Source organism: Pholis gunnellus (genome assembly GCF_910591455.1).
Source record: "Pholis gunnellus genome assembly, chromosome: 14".
In the NCBI taxonomy this organism is placed as follows: domain Eukaryota; kingdom Metazoa; phylum Chordata; class Actinopteri; order Perciformes; family Pholidae; genus Pholis; species Pholis gunnellus.
In genome coordinates, this window is record NC_136541.1 from 3,052,237 (window position 1) to 3,072,328 (window position 20,092).

Genomic DNA, 20,092 nt, shown 5'->3' on the forward strand with positions numbered 1-20,092 from the left:
ACAAACACATGAACAACTAGCTGTTATAAAAGGACAGACATGTGATGCTTCCTCCAGCCCTTCTGCTTCATCTGCTTTGGTTGGTGCATGTGCAGCCTCTTTCCAGCCTCCATTCCTGTGTTTACCTCAACAAGTCTCTCTTCCCATGAAGACAACACTGGCTCTACGTCAGCCTCTGAGGCCCAAGTCTGCTGAAATCATACGTAGCTCTATATGAATTGATCAGAAGAAGCAGTGGGGGGATGTCTGCTAACAGGAGTAGAGGTAATGGTTCATATTATTCTATTTACAAAGTGAACACAGAGACTTACAGCGAACCATCCAGGGCCCTGTTTCAGAAAGCAGCTTTAGTGAAAACTCTGAGTCAGTTAAGCTGCTCGTTGGCAGGTTTTCTTGAACAAACCCTGACTTTCTCTCCGTCTCCTCTCTCTCACAGAGTCAGACACACTGATACAGAATCAATGAATGAGGAAATGAAACAAACGTTCACTAGACGTCAGAATTTCGGTTTGTCAGTCTTTTCAACGGTGTGTTTTGACCTCATGTTCAAATACGACACAGAGTCAAATCAGCCTCAGCTTACAATGAATCATCAGCATGTACTTCCTGTTGTTCAGTGAATGGAGCCAGTCAGCTCGATCGCTTCACCACCATGTTGGTTACACCCATCTTTAAAACTGTAGATGTGAAGGGGAGGGAACAAGGAGATATGTGGACAGAGTGGAATGTTTCATGACTAAGTGCACAGACAGAATGTTGGTTGTAAGAAGCGACACGTGATATAAAACTTTGCTCATTTCTCTGTGACAAAGATGTTTTAGTGAGGACAGTTTAAAGGACAGAGACTGACTGACTAATGTTCTTCTGCTCTAAACATGAAGTCTGTACTTTGTGGTGTTTCAGGAGGAAAACTGACTCAGTTATTCTCTCATATTAGTTTCACATTTTCTCCATCAGCTTTGTATGAAACCCTGTAAATAAGACAAGAAGAAAATACTTTGTTCATTCTTGAATCCAGAAATACTTTATTCATCATGTAAACCTTCAGTTTGTTCACATCCCATCAGTAAAGTCTGTTAAATGACTCTTGTTCAATGATTTCATGAACACATTCACTTCATCCTCATAATCTATTAGTTTGACCAGAATCTCAGTTATGTGAAAGAGAATAATGAATGATTTACTTATTGATTATGATTATAATAATTAGTGATATAATACATCATAGAACCTCTTTTGTATAACGATTAAGAAAACAACAAGAACAACATTTAATCTGTTATAGAAAATAAACATCATTTCACTTAAAGAAATCTTTACAAAGAGTGCTGAGAACTAAATATCTTTGATAAAAGAAGCTCTGGTGATTTCTCTCTTTAAGAGCCATGCAGTGGAAGAGAAACAACAACTAACAAATACATCAATACTAATATTTATCAAACATTTAAACCTCAGAGCAGTTCACATTTTCATGAAGAGAAATATCAGTTCAGGTCAACAAAGATCATCATGAGCAGTGATAGCCTCCATGGCTAAACAGACACAGAAAGGAGCTCCACCTAAAGAAACTCAAACATTTACACAACAAGAATGAGAAGATGTCAAAGTACCGCCCACAATGTTTGATTGACAGCTGAAGAACAATCAGCAATTAAGCGACAATGATGGAGACAAAATGAGTTTCAGGATTAAAACACAAACATTAATTTGCTGTTCCTTAAATCACTTCTGACTATTTTAGTTTACAGAACTCAGCAGTGGCTCCATAACCATAGATCCCAAATTGACAATAAAACCCAAGTCCAGCATAGAGAGGCTGAGTGAATGTGGTCTGGACTCTGTGGAGGAGAGTCATGGTTTCAGAGACGCTGTAGAAAGACAGAATACCTGCTCTGTGATCCAGGTACACTCCTACTCTGGAGGACTGAGGACCAGAGACGGGAGTTTTGATATAGTTGTACCAAAATGAGAACCTATTTTTGTTACAATCTAACGCCCACGATTTGTCATTGTATCCAAATCCACATTCTTTAGTGCCCCCTGTTCTGCTGATATTCTTGTATGCGACTGCTACATTAACTCTTTCTCTCCACTCCACCTCCCAGTAACAACGTCCAGTCAGACTCTCTCTACTCAGGACCTGAAAACAATATCTATTGAATCTGTCTGGGTGACTAGAATAAGACTGTTGTTGACTCATCATTGTTACTTTTGTGTTCCCCTCAGATAATAACAGCCATGTGTGTGCTGTGTTTGGATCCAGTGTGATTTCACTTGAATATCTTAAGAACTCAGCTCTGGTCTTGGGCTCTGCTTGTGAAGGTGGCAGTAAAACGTCCACTTCAGTCACTGCCAGTGAGACGTTTGTCCACTTCTCTCTCAGAACGTCCTGTAGTTTATCTCTGACTGCTGACACAGCCGCCGTCACGTCCTCAAAGTAGCTCAGAGGACGGATATCGATGCCGGACGAGTCTGTAGGTTCTCTGAGTGGTGACAGTGAGGGGTAGTTGTGTAGAAACTGGTTGTGATCCTCTGTGTGTGAGAGCAGCTTCAGCTCAGCGTCTTTCCTCTTCAGCTCAGAGATCTCCTGCTCCAGCTTCTCCTGAAGCTCTTTGACTCGACTCACTTCACTTTTCTGCTGGGATCTGACCTGCTGCTTCACATCGGAGCTTCTTTTCTCCATGAGACGGATCAGCTCAGTGAAGATCTTCTCGCTGTCCTTCACCGCTTCGTCGGCAGAGCGATTGACGGCCTCCACCTCCTGTTGAAGCAGCTTCACGTCTTTCTCTCTGTCCTGGATTCTCTGCTGGATGTTTAGTCGACTCACCTCCAGCTCTCTCTGCCTCTCAGTCCTTTCTGCTGCAGCTGAGACTGTGTCGTGGCCTTTGTGTTCATCCACAGAGCAGAGATAACAGATACACTGCTGATCAGTACGGCAGAACATCTTCATCACCTCATCATGACGAGAGCAGATGTTCTCCTGGAGCTTCTTGGAGGGGTCCACCAGCTTGTGTTTCTTTAATTGAGCTACATCATAATGACGCTGGAGGTGTTTCTCACAATAAGAGACCAGACAGACGAGACAGGACTTGATGGCTTTCCGTTTCCTCCCAGTGCAGACATCACAGGACACATCTTCAGGTCCAGCATAGCAGTGATCAGCAGGAGCAGCTTGGAGTCCAGTCTTCTTCAGCTCCTCCACTAAAACTGCTAACATGGTGTTTTTCAGCAGGACAGGCCTCGGTGTGAAGGTCTGCCTACACTGAGGGCAGCTGTGGAGTTTCTTCACATCCTCTTCATCCCAGAAGCTTTTAATACAGTTCATGCAGTAGCTGTGTCCACAGGAAGTAGTCACCGGATCCTTCAGTAGATCCAGACAGATGGAACAAGAGATGATTTCCCGATCCAGCTGAACTCCTTTCTGCGCCATTTCACCTCTCAGTAACAACGACTGTCTGAGTTTCACTTCACTAGAAGCGACTCTGCTTTGACTTCTGATCTGAACAACATGTGTTTGTTCAGTGAATGGAGCCTGTCAGCTCTATCGCTTCACCACCATGTTGGTTACACCCATCTTTAAAACTGTAGATCTGAAGGGGAGGGAACAAGGAGATGTGTGGACAGAGTGGAGCCGGCTGTGTTTGAGAGCAGCAGGAAGAAGGAGGGGTTATCAAGCTGTGGTTCATTCCAGGAAGAGGAGCAGCGCTGTGAATGTGAACTTTGTCTCCTCATTTACAAACAGAGCCTCGGTTAAAACCTGCTCCACGTTTGAACACATTTCATTTCTTTAGTTGTTAAATATTTTTTGTCTCCTCAGAGGAAGAGTTATAGACAAACATGAAGCCATCAAAAGACTAATTCTGTTCAGTTTTCTTTCACTGCTTAAAAACAGCTAGTCGACAATATATATATATATATATATTTATATTCATATAACTGTGTGTGTGTGTGTGTGTGTGTGTGTGTGTGTGTGTGTTTGTGTGTGTGTGTGTTTGTGTGTGTGTGTGTGTGTGTGTGGTGGCATCAACACGGGCCAGGTTGTAGATGCTACTTCCCCTTTAATGAGGAGCAGCCACACCACAAGATGGCCGCCGAGGCACCAACTACAGCTCCCAGAAGGCCTCACCACTCACCCAGGTGTGGGTGGTTAAGCCACCTGATTGAGACAGGATTTAAGAGCTGCAGGAGGAGAGGAGAGGGAAGAGGGCTCATGGCTGGAAGGAGAGCCAAGAACTCCAAGTACCTGGGTGTTCACTTGAACAATAAGCTGGACTGGACTGATCACATGCACTTTATAAAAAGGGTCAGAGCAGACTCTATCTGCTGAGGAGACTCGGGTCTTTTGGAGTGCAGGGAGCACTCCTGAGGACCTTCTTTGACTCCGTGGTGGCATCAGCCATTTTTTATGGAGTGGTCTGCTGGGGCGGCAGCATCTCGACGGCTGACAGGAACAGACTCAACAAACGTATTAAGAAGGCCAGCAGTGTGCTGGGGTGTCCACTGGATACAGTGGAGGTGGTGGGAGACAGGAGGATGATGGCTAAGCTATCATCCCTGATGAGCAACACCTCCCACCCCATGCGGGACGCCCTGGCAGCTCTGTGCAGCTCCTTCAGCCACCGGCTGATTCCCTCCCGGTGTGTGAAGGAGAGGTACCGCAGGTCCTTCCTTCCTGCTGCTGTCAGGCTGCACAACCAGCTGTGCTGACCACACAACACTAACAACACAACACCAAAAAACACGAATCATCTGTGCAATAATTACACTGTGCAATACAAAATACTCTGTCTGTATATATAATATCCTTTATTTTTATTTTATTTTTTGAGTTTATTGTGAATTATTGTTTTACTTAGTTGATATTCTTTACTGTTTAATATTTATATTACTGCTGCTCTTGTTTTTTACCATGTATCTTGTGTGCACTGTCCACTTTGCTGCTGTGATCCTGTAAGTTTCCCCACTGCAGGACTAATAAAGGATTATCTTATCTTATCTCATCTTATCTTATCTTATCTTATCTTATCTTAACCGGGACTGGAGAACGGCGTCAACACGAGGACCGAGCCGGCCTGAGGAGGACGGAACGGAAGACGACCCGGTAGCCGGTGAAACCGAGGACACACTAAGTTGAGTTTTTTAATACTTCAGTTAAACGAAGCTTTATCTCCTCTTGGATGCTTTTGGTTTGTTTTGGACTTTTTTAGTTTGATGACGAGAATTACCTGAGTAACCAGTAACTGAAGAATAAAACTTGACCTTTTTCTGTGAACCTTGTTTTTCTTTTTGCCTGTTTTGATGAATTATCTTCCCCCCCCCCCCCCCTAGCCTGCCATATTAACCTCTTGACATTACAATATATAGACACGCACAATTATTTCTATATATGTATGTACTATATATGTGTATTTGGTTGTGAAAGTACTTTACAGTGAAGAACCAGAGGAAACTCATTTTATATATACAGTATGTATTTGTGTTTCTGAAGAACGTCACATTAAAGCTGCTGACAACAGAGTAGAGTGATGTGTTCATGTTGCTGCTCACTGGTTTCAGTTGCAAAGACCATTTGAACTGTTGCACATGTTAAGTTGTTAGTATTCTAGGTTTCCTCATTTAGTCATGTAATCGTCTGTTTCTTTAAATAAATAGTATTTCTCTTAAAGTCAGACATGAGTTTTCTTAAATGAGTCAAACTGATTTATTTTTCACACTTCACTTTGATACAAAGTGCTTCTTTGTAACAACATGAAGCTTATAAAGTTGAGCGGGATAAGTGGCTCCCCAAAATATAGAGCAGGAGATGAGGTCAGGACAAATGAAGCTTTAGAGAAAGTTGTTGAACACTTTTGGTGAAGCAAACTTTGAAACTCGCCAACGATGTTGATTTAGATGTTTTATTGAAAACAAACAGAATATGACTCTTCAAGCTTAGAGTTTCATCAGTCAGGACTCAAAGGAAACCTGTGGATGAGACCTGTGGGTGATTCACTGATTCACTAAAGACTTTCAGCAAAGTAGATGTTTTAATAATGTCCTGATTATAAAGGAACTCATGTTGACAATCAGACATAACCTGAGCTCATCATGAGCAGCTGCTGAATCTCTCCTCCTTTCCTTAGACGTCCATGTGTCTTCTGTCTCGCTGGCTCTTTGTCTTGCAGGATGCGGGTCCCAAGCTTCATGAGCAGAAGGCCCCGTGTGGTTCCTGTATCAAAGCTCACCTTCACATGGAGTCGCTCTCTGCCTTTGCTGGTGAGACTGTTTTGTTTTGTCTTCACACATAACATGCTTGAATAATTGATTATGTTGAAATAAGTCATAAAAAGTGATAAACATGAAGTCTGTACTTTGTGGTGTTTCAGGAGGAAAACTGACTCAGTTATTCTCTCATATTAGTTTCACATTTTCTCCATCAGCTTTGTATGAAACCCTGTAAATAAGACAAGAAGAAAATACTTTGTTCATTCTTGAATCCAGAAATACTTTATTCATCATGTAAACCTTCAGTTTGTTCACATCCCATCAGTAAAGTCTGTTAAATGACTCTTGTTCAATGATTTCATGAACACATTCACTTCATCCTCATAATCTATTAGTTTGACCAGAATCTCAGTTATGTGAAAGAGAATAATGAATGATTTACTTATTGATTATGATTATAATAATTAGTGATATAATACATCATAGTACCTCTTTTGTATAACGATTAAGAAAACAACAAGAACAACATTTAATCTGTTCTAGAAAATAAACATAATTTCACTTAAAGAAATCTTTACAAAGAGTGCTGAGAACTAAATATCTTTGATAAAAGAAGCTCTGGTGATTTCTCTCTTTAAGAGCCATGCAGTGGAAGAGAAACAACAACTAACAAATACATCAATACTAATATTTATCAAACATTTAAACCTCAGAGCAGTTTACATTTTCATGAAGAGAAATATCAGTTCAGGTCAACAAAGATCATCATGAGCAGTGATAGCCTCCATGGCTAAACAGACACAGAAAGGAGCTCCACCTAAAGAAACTCAAACATTTACACAACAAGAATGAGAAGATGTCAAAGTACCGCCCACAATGTTTGATTGACAGCTGAAGAACAATCAGCAATTAAGAGACAATGATGGAGACAAAATGAGTTTCAGGATTAAAACACAAACATTAATTTGCTGTTCCTTAAATCACTTCTGACTATTTTAGTTTACAGAACTCAGCAGTGTTTCCATAATCACCAACATAAATCGTAAGTCCAGCGTAGAGAGGCTGAGTGAATGTGGTCTGGACTCTGTGGAGGAGAGTCATGGTTTCAGAGACGCTGTAGAAAGACAGAATACCTGCTCTGTGATCCAGGTACACTCCTACTCTGGAGGACTGAGGACCAGAGACGGGAGTTTTGATATAGTTGTACCAAAATGAGAACCTATTTTTGTTACAATCTAACGCCCACGATTTGTCATTGTATCCAAATCCACATTCTTTAGTGCCCCCTGTTCTGCTGATATTCTTGTATGCGACTGCTACATTAACTCTTTCTCTCCACTCCACCTCCCAGTAACAACGTCCAGTCAGACTCTCTCTACTCAGGACCTGAAAACAATATCTATTGAATCTGTCTGGGTGACTAGAATAAGACTGTTGTTGACTCATCATTGTTACTTTTGTGTTCCCCTCAGATAATAACAGCCATGTGTGTGCTGTGTTTGGATCCAGTGTGATTTCACTTGAATATCTTAAGAACTCAGCTCTGGTCTTGGGCTCTGCTTGTGAAGGTGGCAGTAAAACGTCCACTTCAGTCACTGCCAGTGAGACGTTTGTCCACTTCTCTCTCAGAACGTCCTGTAGTTTATCTCTGACTGCTGACACAGCCGCCGTCACGTCCTCAAAGTAGCTCAGAGGACGGATATCGATGCCGGACGAGTCTGTAGGTTCTCTGAGTGGTGACAGTGAGGGGTAGTTGTGTAGAAACTGGTTGTGATCCTCTGTGTGTGAGAGCAGCTTCAGCTCAGCGTCTTTCCTCTTCAGCTCAGAGATCTCCTGCTCCAGCTTCTCCTGAAGCTCTTTGACTCGACTCACTTCACTTTTCTGCTGGGATCTGACCTGCTGCTTCACATCGGAGCTTCTTTTCTCCATGAGACGGATCAGCTCAGTGAAGATCTTCTCGCTGTCCTTCACCGCTTCGTCGGCAGAGCGATTGACGGCCTCCACCTCCTGTTGAAGCAGCTTCACGTCTTTCTCTCTGTCCTGGATTCTCTGCTGGATGTTTAGTCGACTCACCTCCAGCTCTCTCTGCCTCTCAGTCCTTTCTGCTGCAGCTGAGACTGTGTCGTGGCCTTTGTGTTCATCCACAGAGCAGAGATAACAGATACACTGCTGATCAGTACGGCAGAACATCTTCATCACCTCATCATGACGAGAGCAGATGTTCTCCTGGAGCTTCTTGGAGGGGTCCACCAGCTTGTGTTTCTTTAATTGAGCTACATCATAATGACGCTGGAGGTGTTTCTCACAATAAGAGACCAGACAGACGAGACAGGACTTGATGGCTTTCCGTTTCCTCCCAGTGCAGACATCACAGGACACATCTTCAGGTCCAGCATAGCAGTGATCAGCAGGAGCAGCTTGGAGTCCAGTCTTCTTCAGCTCCTCCACTAAAACTGCTAACATGGTGTTTTTCAGCAGGACAGGCCTCGGTGTGAAGGTCTGCCTACACTGAGGGCAGCTGTGGAGTTTCTTCACATCCTCTTCATCCCAGAAGCTTTTAATACAGTTCATGCAGTAGCTGTGTCCACAGGAAGTAGTCACCGGATCCTTCAGTAGATCCAGACAGATGGAACAAGAGATGATTTCCCGATCCAGCTGAACTCCTTTCTGCGCCATTTCACCTCTCAGTAACAACGACTGTCTGAGTTTCACTTCACTAGAAGCGACTCTGCTTTGACTTCTGATCTGAACAACATGTGTTTGTTCAGTGAATGGAGCCTGTCAGCTCTATCGCTTCACCACCATGTTGGTTACACCCATCTTTAAAACTGTAGATCTGAAGGGGAGGGAACAAGGAGATGTGTGGACAGAGTGGAGCCGGCTGTGTTTGAGAGCAGCAGGAAGAAGGAGGGGTTATCAAGCTGTGGTTCATTCCAGGAAGAGGAGCAGCGCTGTGAATGTGAACTTTGTCTCCTCATTTACAAACAGAGCCTCGGTTAAAACCTGCTCCACGTTTGAACACATTTCATTTCTTTAGTTGTTAAATATTTTTTGTCTCCTCAGAGGAAGAGTTATAGACAAACATGAAGCCATCAAAAGACTAATTCTGTTCAGTTTTCTTTCACTGCTTAAAAACAGCTAGTCGACAATATATATATATATATATATTTATATTCATATAACTGTGTGTGTGTGTGTGTGTGTGTGTGTGTGTGTGTGTGTTTGTGTGTGTGTGTGTTTGTGTGTGTGTGTGTGTGTGTGTGGTGGCATCAACACGGGCCAGGTTGTAGATGCTACTTCCCCTTTAATGAGGAGCAGCCACACCACAAGATGGCCGCCGAGGCACCAACTACAGCTCCCAGAAGGCCTCACCACTCACCCAGGTGTGGGTGGTTAAGCCACCTGATTGAGACAGGATTTAAGAGCTGCAGGAGGAGAGGAGAGGGAAGAGGGCTCATGGCTGGAAGGAGAGCCAAGAACTCCAAGTACCTGGGTGTTCACTTGAACAATAAGCTGGACTGGACTGATCACATGCACTTTATAAAAAGGGTCAGAGCAGACTCTATCTGCTGAGGAGACTCGGGTCTTTTGGAGTGCAGGGAGCACTCCTGAGGACCTTCTTTGACTCCGTGGTGGCATCAGCCATTTTTTATGGAGTGGTCTGCTGGGGCGGCAGCATCTCGACGGCTGACAGGAACAGACTCAACAAACGTATTAAGAAGGCCAGCAGTGTGCTGGGGTGTCCACTGGATACAGTGGAGGTGGTGGGAGACAGGAGGATGATGGCTAAGCTATCATCCCTGATGAGCAACACCTCCCACCCCATGCGGGACGCCCTGGCAGCTCTGTGCAGCTCCTTCAGCCACCGGCTGATTCCCTCCCGGTGTGTGAAGGAGAGGTACCGCAGGTCCTTCCTTCCTGCTGCTGTCAGGCTGCACAACCAGCTGTGCTGACCACACAACACTAACAACACAACACCAAAAAACACGAATCATCTGTGCAATAATTACACTGTGCAATACAAAATACTCTGTCTGTATATATAATATCCTTTATTTTTATTTTATTTTTTGAGTTTATTGTGAATTATTGTTTTACTTAGTTGATATTCTTTACTGTTTAATATTTATATTACTGCTGCTCTTGTTTTTTACCATGTATCTTGTGTGCACTGTCCACTTTGCTGCTGTGATCCTGTAAGTTTCCCCACTGCAGGACTAATAAAGGATTATCTTATCTTATCTCATCTTATCTTATCTTATCTTATCTTATCTTAACCGGGACTGGAGAACGGCGTCAACACGAGGACCGAGCCGGCCTGAGGAGGACGGAACGGAAGACGACCCGGTAGCCGGTGAAACCGAGGACACACTAAGTTGAGTTTTTTAATACTTCAGTTAAACGAAGCTTTATCTCCTCTTGGATGCTTTTGGTTTGTTTTGGACTTTTTTAGTTTGATGACGAGAATTACCTGAGTAACCAGTAACTGAAGAATAAAACTTGACCTTTTTCTGTGAACCTTGTTTTTCTTTTTGCCTGTTTTGATGAATTATCTTCCCCCCCCCCCCCCCTAGCCTGCCATATTAACCTCTTGACATTACAATATATAGACACGCACAATTATTTCTATATATGTATGTACTATATATGTGTATTTGGTTGTGAAAGTACTTTACAGTGAAGAACCAGAGGAAACTCATTTTATATATACAGTATGTATTTGTGTTTCTGAAGAACGTCACATTAAAGCTGCTGACAACAGAGTAGAGTGATGTGTTCATGTTGCTGCTCACTGGTTTCAGTTGCAAAGACCATTTGAACTGTTGCACATGTTAAGTTGTTAGTATTCTAGGTTTCCTCATTTAGTCATGTAATCGTCTGTTTCTTTAAATAAATAGTATTTCTCTTAAAGTCAGACATGAGTTTTCTTAAATGAGTCAAACTGATTTATTTTTCACACTTCACTTTGATACAAAGTGCTTCTTTGTAACAACATGAAGCTTATAAAGTTGAGCGGGATAAGTGGCTCCCCAAAATATAGAGCAGGAGATGAGGTCAGGACAAATGAAGCTTTAGAGAAAGTTGTTGAACACTTTTGGTGAAGCAAACTTTGAAACTCGCCAACGATGTTGATTTAGATGTTTTATTGAAAACAAACAGAATATGACTCTTCAAGCTTAGAGTTTCATCAGTCAGGACTCAAAGGAAACCTGTGGATGAGACCTGTGGGTGATTCACTGATTCACTAAAGACTTTCAGCAAAGTAGATGTTTTAATAATGTCCTGATTATAAAGGAACTCATGTTGACAATCAGACATAACCTGAGCTCATCATGAGCAGCTGCTGAATCTCTCCTCCTTTCCTTAGACGTCCATGTGTCTTCTGTCTCGCTGGCTCTTTGTCTTGCAGGATGCGGGTCCCAAGCTTCATGAGCAGAAGGCCCCGTGTGGTTCCTGTATCAAAGCTCACCTTCACATGGAGTCGCTCTCTGCCTTTGCTGGTGAGACTGTTTTGTTTTGTCTTCACACATAACATGCTTGAATAATTGATTATGTTGAAATAAGTCATAAAAAGTGATAAACATGAAGTCTGTACTTTGTGGTGTTTCAGGAGGAAAACTGACTCAGTTATTCTCTCATATTAGTTTCACATTTTCTCCATCAGCTTTGTATGAAACCCTGTAAATAAGACAAGAAGAAAATACTTTGTTCATTCTTGAATCCAGAAATACTTTATTCATCATGTAAACCTTCAGTTTGTTCACATCCCATCAGTAAAGTCTGTTAAATGACTCTTGTTCAATGATTTCATGAACACATTCACTTCATCCTCATAATCTATTAGTTTGACCAGAATCTCAGTTATGTGAAAGAGAATAATGAATGATTTACTTATTGATTATGATTATAATAATTAGTGATATAATACATCATAGTACCTCTTTTGTATAACGATTAAGAAAACAACAAGAACAACATTTAATCTGTTCTAGAAAATAAACATAATTTCACTTAAAGAAATCTTTACAAAGAGTGCTGAGAACTAAATATCTTTGATAAAAGAAGCTCTGGTGATTTCTCTCTTTAAGAGCCATGCAGTGGAAGAGAAACAACAACTAACAAATACATCAATACTAATATTTATCAAACATTTAAACCTCAGAGCAGTTTACATTTTCATGAAGAGAAATATCAGTTCAGGTCAACAAAGATCATCATGAGCAGTGATAGCCTCCATGGCTAAACAGACACAGAAAGGAGCTCCACCTAAAGAAACTCAAACATTTACACAACAAGAATGAGAAGATGTCAAAGTACCGCCCACAATGTTTGATTGACAGCTGAAGAACAATCAGCAATTAAGAGACAATGATGGAGACAAAATGAGTTTCAGGATTAAAACACAAACATTAATTTGCTGTTCCTTAAATCACTTCTGACTATTTTAGTTTACAGAACTCAGCAGTGTTTCCATAATCACCAACATAAATCGTAAGTCCAGCGTAGAGAGGCTGAGTGAATGTGGTCTGGACTCTGTGGAGGAGAGTCATGGTTTCAGAGACGCTGTAGAAAGACAGAATACCTGCTCTGTGATCCAGGTACACTCCTACTCTGGAGGACTGAGGACCAGAGACGGGAGTTTGGATCTTGTTGTACCGAAATGTAAATTTGTTTTTGTCACAATCTAACGCCCAAGATTTGTCATTGTATCCAAACACACATTCAATAGAGCTCTCTGTTCTGCTGATATTCTTGTATGCAACTGCTACATAAACTCCTCCTCTCCTCTCCACCTCCCAGTAACAACGTCCAGTCAGACTCTCTCTACTCAGGACCTGACGAGTTGAAGTGAATCTGTCTGGGTGACTAGAATAAGACTGTTGTTGACTCATCATTGTTACTTTTCTGTTCCCCTCAGATAATAACAGCCATGTGTGTGCTGTGTTTGGATCCAGTGTGATTTCACTTGAATATCTTAAGAACTCAGCTCTGGTCTTGGGCTCTGCTTGTGAAGGTGACAGTAAAACGTCCACTTCAGTCACTGCCAGTGAGACGTTTGTCCACTTCTCTCTCAGAACGTCCTGTAGTTTATCTCTGACTTCCGACACAGCCGCCGTCACGTCCTCAAAGTAGCTCAGAGGACGGATATCGATGCCGGACGAGTCTGTAGGTTCTCTGAGTGGTGACAGTGAGGGGTAGTTGTGTAGAAACTGGTTGTGATCCTCTGTGTGTGAGAGCAGCTTCAGCTCAGCGTCTTTCCTCTTCAGCTCAGAGATCTCCTGCTCCAGCTTCTCCTGAAGCTCTTTGACTCGACTCACTTCACTTTTCTGCTGGGATCTGACCTGCTGCTTCACATCGGAGCTTCTTTTCTCCATGAGACGGATCAGCTCGGTGAAGATCTTCTCGCTGTCCTTCACCGCTTCGTCGGCAGAGCGATTGACGGCCTCCACCTCCTGTTGAAGCAGCTTCACGTCTTTCTCTCTGTCCTGGATTCTCTGCTGGATGTTTAGTCGACTCACCTCCAGCTCTCTCTGCCTCTCAGTGATTTCTGCTGCAGCTGTGACTGTGTCGTGGCCTTTGTGCTCATCCATTAAGCAGAGATAACAGATACACTGCTGATCAGTACGGCAGAAAATCTTCATCACCTCATCGTGACGAGAGCAGATGTTCTCCTGGAGCTTCTTGGAGGGGTCCACCAGCTTGTGTTTCTCAAAGACAGGGGATTCATAATGAGGCTGGAGGTGTTTCTCACAATAAGAGACCAGACAGAAGAGACAGGACTTGATGGCTTTCCGTTTCCTCCCAGTGCAGACATCACAGGACACATCTTCAGGTCCAGCATAGCAGTGATCAGCAGGAGCAGCTTGGAGTCCAGTCTTCTTCAGCTCCTCCACTAAAACTGCTAACATGGTGTTTTTCAGCAGGAGAGGCCTCGGTGTGAAGGTCTGCCTACACTGAGGGCAGCTGTGGAGTTTCTTCACATCCTCTTCATCCCAGAAGCTTTTAATACAGTTCATGCAGTAGCTGTGTCCACAGGGAGTAGTCACCGGATCCTTCAGTAGATCCAGACAGATGGAACAAGAGAAGGTTTCCCGATCCAGCTGAACTCCTTTCTGCGCCATTTCACCTCTCAGTAACAACGACTGTCTGAGTTTCACTTCACTAGAAGCGACTCTGCTTTGACTTCTGATCTGAACAACATGTGTTTGTTCAGTGAATGGAGCCTGTCAGCTCTATCGCTTCACCACCATGTTGGTTACACCCATCTGTAAAACTGTAGATCTGAAGGGGAGGGAACAAGGAGATGTGTGGACAGAGTGGAGCCGGCTGTGTTTGAGAGCAGCAGGAAGAAGGAGGGGTTATCAAGCTGTGGTTCATTCCAGGAAGAGGAGCAGCGCTGTGAATGTGAACTTTGTCTCCTCATTTACAAACAGAGCCTCGGTTAAAACCTGCTCCACGTTTAAAAACATTTCATTTCTTTAGTTAAATATTTCTTGTCTCCTCAGAGGAAGAGTTATAGACAAACATGAAGCCATCAAAAGACTAATTCTGTTCAGTTTTCTTTTACTGCTTAAAAACAGCTAGTCGACAATATATATATATATATATATATATTGATATTCATATAACTGTGTGTGTGTCTATATATATATATGTGTGGTTGTGTATGTGTGTATATATATATATATATATATATATATATATATATATATATATATATGGTGGCATCACCACGGGTCAGGTGGTAGATGCTACTTCCCCTTTAATGAGGAGCAGCCACACCACAAGATGGCCGCCGAGGCACCAACTACAGCTCCCAGAAGGCCTCACCACTCACCCAGGTGTGGGTGGTTAAACCACCTGATTTTTGACAGGATTTAAGAGCTGCAGGAGGAGAGGAGAGGGAAGAGAGCACATGGCTGGAAGGAGAGCCAAGAACTCCAAGTACCTGGGTGTTCACTTGAACAATAAACTGGACTGGACTGATCACATGCACTTTATAAAAAGGGTCAGAGCAGACTCTATCTGCTGAGGAGACTCGGGTCTTTTGGAGTGCAGGGAGCACTCCTGAGGACCTTCTTTGACTCCGTGGTGGCGTCAGCCATTTTCTATGGAGTGGTCTGCTGGGGCGGCAGCATCTCGACGGCTGACAGGAACAGACTCAACAAACGTATTAAGAAGGCCAGCAGTGTGCTGGGGTGTCCACTGGATACAGTGGAGGTGGTGGGAGACAGGAGGATGATGGCTAAGCTATCATCCCTGATGAGCAACACCTCCCACCCCATGCGGGACGCCCTGGCAGCTCTGTGCAGCTCCTTCAGCCACCGGCTGATTCCCTCCCGGTGTGTGAAGGAGAGGTACCGCAGGTCCTTCCTTCCTGCTGCTGTCAGGCTGCACAACCAGCTGTGCTGACCACACAACACTAACAACACAACACCAAAAAACACGAATCATCTGTGCAATAATTACACTGTGCAATACAAAATACTGTCTGTATATATAATATTCTTTATTTTTATTTTATTTTTTGAGTTTATTGTGAATTATTGTTTTACTTAGTTTACGTTCTTTACTGTTTAATATTTATATTACTGCTGCTCTTGTTTTTTACCATGTACCTTGTGTGCACTGTCCACTTTGCTGCTGTGATCCTGTAAATTTCCCCACTGCAGGACTAATAAAGGATTATCTTATCTTATCTTATCTTATCTTATCTTATCTTATCTCATCTTATCTCAACCGGGACTGGAGAACGGCGTCAACACGAGGACCGAGCCGGCCTGAGGAGGACGGAACGGAAGACGACCCGGTAGCCGGTGAAACCGAGGACACACTAAGTTGAGTTTTTAATACTTCAGTTAAACGAAGCTTTATCTCCTCTTGGATGCTTTTTGTTTGTTTTGGACTTTTTGAGTTTGATGAGAATTACCTGAGTAACCAGTAACTGAAGAATAAAACGTGACCTTTTTCTGTGAACCTTGTTTTTTTTGCCTGTTTTTATGAATTATCTTGCCCCCCCCCCCCCCTAGCCTGCCATATTAACCTCATGACATTACAATATATAGACACGCACAATTATTTCTATATATGTATGTACTATATATGTGTATTTGGTTGTGAAAGTACTTTACAGTGAAGAACCAGAGTAAACTCATTTCATATATATACAGTATGTATTTGTGTTTTTAAAGAACGTCACATTAAAGCTGCTGACAACAGAGTAGAGTGATGTGTTCATGTTGCTGCTCACTGGTTTCAGTTGCAAAGACCATTTGAACTGTTGCACATGTTAAGTTGTTAGTATTCTAGGTTTCCTCATTTAGTCATGTAGTCGTCTGTTTCTTTAAATAAATAGTATTTCTCTTAAAGTCAGACATGAGTTTTCTTAAATGAGTCAAACTGATTTATTTTTCACACTTCACTTTGATACAAAGTGCTTCTTTGTAACAACATGAAGCTTATAAAGTTGAGCGGGATAAGTGGCTCCCCAAAATATAGAGCAGGAGATGAGGTCAGGACAAATGAAGCTTTAGAGAAAGTTGTTGAACACTTTTGGTGAAGCAAACTTTGAACTTTTGAACCCCGTGTGGTTCCTGTATCAAAGCTCACCTTCACATGGAGTCGCTCTCTTCCTTTGCTGGTGAGACTGTTTTGTTTTCACACATAACATTCTTGAATAATTGATTATGTGGAAATAAGTCATAAAAAGTGATAAACATGAAGTCTGTACTTTGTGGTGTTTCAGGAGGAAAACTGACTCAGTTATTCTCTCATATTAGTTTCACATGTTCTCCATCAGCTTTGTATGAAACCCTGTAAATAAGACAAGAAGAAAATACTTTGTTCATTCTTGAATCCAGAAATACTTTATTCATCATGTAAACCTTCAGTTTGTTCACATCCCATCAGTAAAGTCTGTTAAATGACTCTTGTTCAATGATTTCATGAACACATTCACTTCATCCTCATCATCTATTAGTTTGACCAGAATCTCAGTTATGTGAAAGAGAATAATGAATGATTTACTTATTGATTATGATTATAATAATTAGTGATATAATACATCATAGTACCTCTTTTGTATAACGATTAAGAAAACAACAAGAACAACATTTAATCTGTTATAGAAAATAAACATAATTTCACTTAAAGAAATCTTTACAAAGAGTGCTGAGAACTAAATATCTTTGATAAAAGAAGCTCTGGTGATTTCTCTCTTTAAGAGCCATGCAGTGGAAGAGAAACAACAACTAACAAATACATCAATACTAATATTTATCAAACATTTAAACCTCAGAGCAGTTTACATTTTCATGAAGAGAAATATCAGTTCAGGTCAACAAAGATCATCATGAGCAGTGATAGCCTCCATGGCTAAACAGACACAGAAAGGAGCTCCACCTAAAGAAACTCAAACATTTACACAACAAGAATGAGAAGATGTCAAAGTACCGCCCACAATGTTTGATTGACAGCTGAAGAACAATCAGCAATTAAGAGACAATGATGGAGACAAAATGAGTTTCAGGATTAAAACACAGAAATTAATTTGCTGTTCCTTAAATCACTTCTGACTATTTTAGTTTACAGAACTCAGCAGTGGCTCCAACAGAAAAAAAATAAAATCCATAAAACCCAAGTCCAGCATAGAGAGGCTGAGTGAATGTGGTCTGGACTCTGTGGAGGAGAGTCATGGTTTCAGAGACGCTGTAGAAAGACAGAATACCTGCTCTGTGATCCAGGTACACTCCTACTCTGGAGGACTGAGGACCAGAGACGGGAGTTTGGATCTTGTTGTACCGAAATGTAAAACTGTTTTCTTCACAACATAACCCCCAAGATTTGTCATTGAATCCAAAAATATCTGTTCTGCTGATATTCTTGTATGAGACTGCTACATCAAGTCCTTCTCCTCTCCACTCCACCTCCCAGTAACAACGTCCAGTCATACTCTCTCTACTCAGGACCTGATAACATGAAGTGAATCTGTCTGGGTGACTAGAATAAGACTGTTGTTTTGTCATTAATGTGGCTTTTCTGTTCCCCTCAGATAATAACAGTTTTGTGAATGCTGTGTTTGGATCCAGTGTGATTTCACTTGAATATCTTAAGAACTCAGCTCTGGTCTTGGGCTCTGCTTGTGAAGGTGACAGTAAAACGTCCACTTCAGTCACTGCCAGTGAGACGTTTGTCCACTTCTCTCTCAGAACGTCCTGTAGTTTATCTCTGACTTCTGACACAGCCGCCGTCACGTCCTCAAAGTAGCTCAGAGGACGGATATCGATGCCGGACGAGTCTGTAGGTTCTCTGAGTGGTGACAGTGAGGGGTAGTTGTGTAGAAACTGGTTGTGATCCTCTGTGTGTGAGAGCAGCTTCAGCTCAGCGTCGTTCCTCTTCAGCTCAGAGATCTCCTGCTCCAGCTTCTCCTGAAGCTCTTTGACTCGACTCACTTCACTTTTCTGCTGGGATCTGACCTGCTGCTTCACATCGGAGCTTCTTTTCTCCATGAGACGGATCAGCTCAGTGAAGATCTTCTCGCTGTCCTTCACCGCTTCGTCGGCAGAGCGATTGACGGCCTCCACCTCCTGTTGAAGCAGCTTCACGTCTTTCTCTCTGTCCTGGATTCTCTGCTGGATGTTTAGTCGACTCACCTCCAGCTCTCTCTGCCTCTCAGTCCTTTCTGCTGCAGCTGAGACTGTGTCGTGGCCTTTGTGCTCATCCATTAAGCAGAGATAACAGATACACTGCTGATCAGTACGGCAGAAAATCTTCATCACCTCATCGTGACGAGAGCAGATGTTCTCCTGGAGCTTCTTGGAGGGGTCCACCAGCTTGTGTTTCTCAAAGACAGGAGATTCATAATGAGGCTGGAGGTGTTTCTCACAATAAGAGGCCAGACAGACGAGACAGGACTTGAAGGCTTTCCGTTTCCTCCCAGTGCAGACATCACAGGACACATCTTCAGGTCCAGCATAGCAGTGATTAGCAGGAGCAGCTTGGAGTCCAGTCTTCTTCAGCTCCTCCACTAAAACTGCTAACATGGTGTTTTTCAGCAGGACAGGCCTCGGTGTGAAGGTCTGCCTACACTGAGGGCAGCTGTGGAGTTTCTTCACATCCTCTTCATCCCAGAAGCTTTTAATACAGTTCATGCAGTAGCTGTGTCCACAGGGAGTAGTCACCGGATCCTTCAGTAGATCCAGACAGATGGAACAAGAGATGATTTCCCGATCCAGCTGAACTCCTTTCTGCGCCATTTCACCTCTCGGTAACAACGACTGTCAAATAGTTTAACTTTCTCTGAACAGAAACAATCTGTGTGTTCTCTTGCTACTGTGAATGATGAATCACCTCCCTCATTTCACAACATCGTGTTTATAACTCTACTTTAGACCTTCAGACCTGTGAAGGGGAGGGAACAAGCAAATACCTAGATAAGGTGGAGCTCACTGTGTTTGAGAGCAGGAGACACAGGGAGGAGTTTTCAGGCTCTACTGCATTCCACACAGTTATGACACTCAGCCTTCTTTTTTTTCACACTTTATTTTCACCACAGACAGACAACACATACACAAAAAAATAAATGAAAGAGGATCTGGATTGCTCTGTCTCTTCAAAAACATGATAACTCCTGTGAGGTATTCAGGTTGTGTTATCGTTGACATGTAAACATCGTCCATTTCTCCCACTTCTCACGACATCGCTCCACTTCGGTTCTTATTCTGTGAGTTAACAGTTCCATATCATATATTTCATTCACAATGTTCAGCCATTCATCTTGTGATGGTGGTTCTGCCTTGTGCCATCTCTTCCTGATAGCTTTCTTACAAGCTGTTAGCAAAATGTTCAGCAGATACCATCTTCTCTTAACTCAGTGTCTGCTGTCATG

At 42.5% G+C, this 20,092-nt stretch overlaps 1 protein-coding gene and 1 pseudogene across 2 annotated transcripts; both read right to left on the reverse strand.

Annotated features, from left to right (window-relative positions):
- Positions 1-924: 924 nt before the first annotated feature.
- LOC306706009 (uncharacterized protein) lies at positions 925-9,015 on the reverse strand. Its single transcript, XM_079172923.1, has 3 exons — positions 7,196-9,015; positions 6,072-6,261; positions 925-3,532 (listed from the first exon to the last, which is right to left on the reverse strand). The coding sequence occupies exons 1-3, from the start codon at positions 8,878-8,880 to the stop codon at positions 1,733-1,735; spliced, it is 3,675 nt and encodes a 1,224-aa protein (XP_079029049.1). The 5' UTR covers positions 8,881-9,015; the 3' UTR covers positions 925-1,732.
- A 2,826-nt stretch (positions 9,016-11,841) lies between these two features.
- LOC306706010 lies at positions 11,842-19,549 on the reverse strand (annotated as a pseudogene). Its single transcript has 2 exons — positions 17,784-19,549; positions 11,842-14,572 (listed from the first exon to the last, which is right to left on the reverse strand). The product of its transcript is annotated as an uncharacterized misc_RNA (transcript).
- Positions 19,550-20,092: the final 543 nt, after the last annotated feature.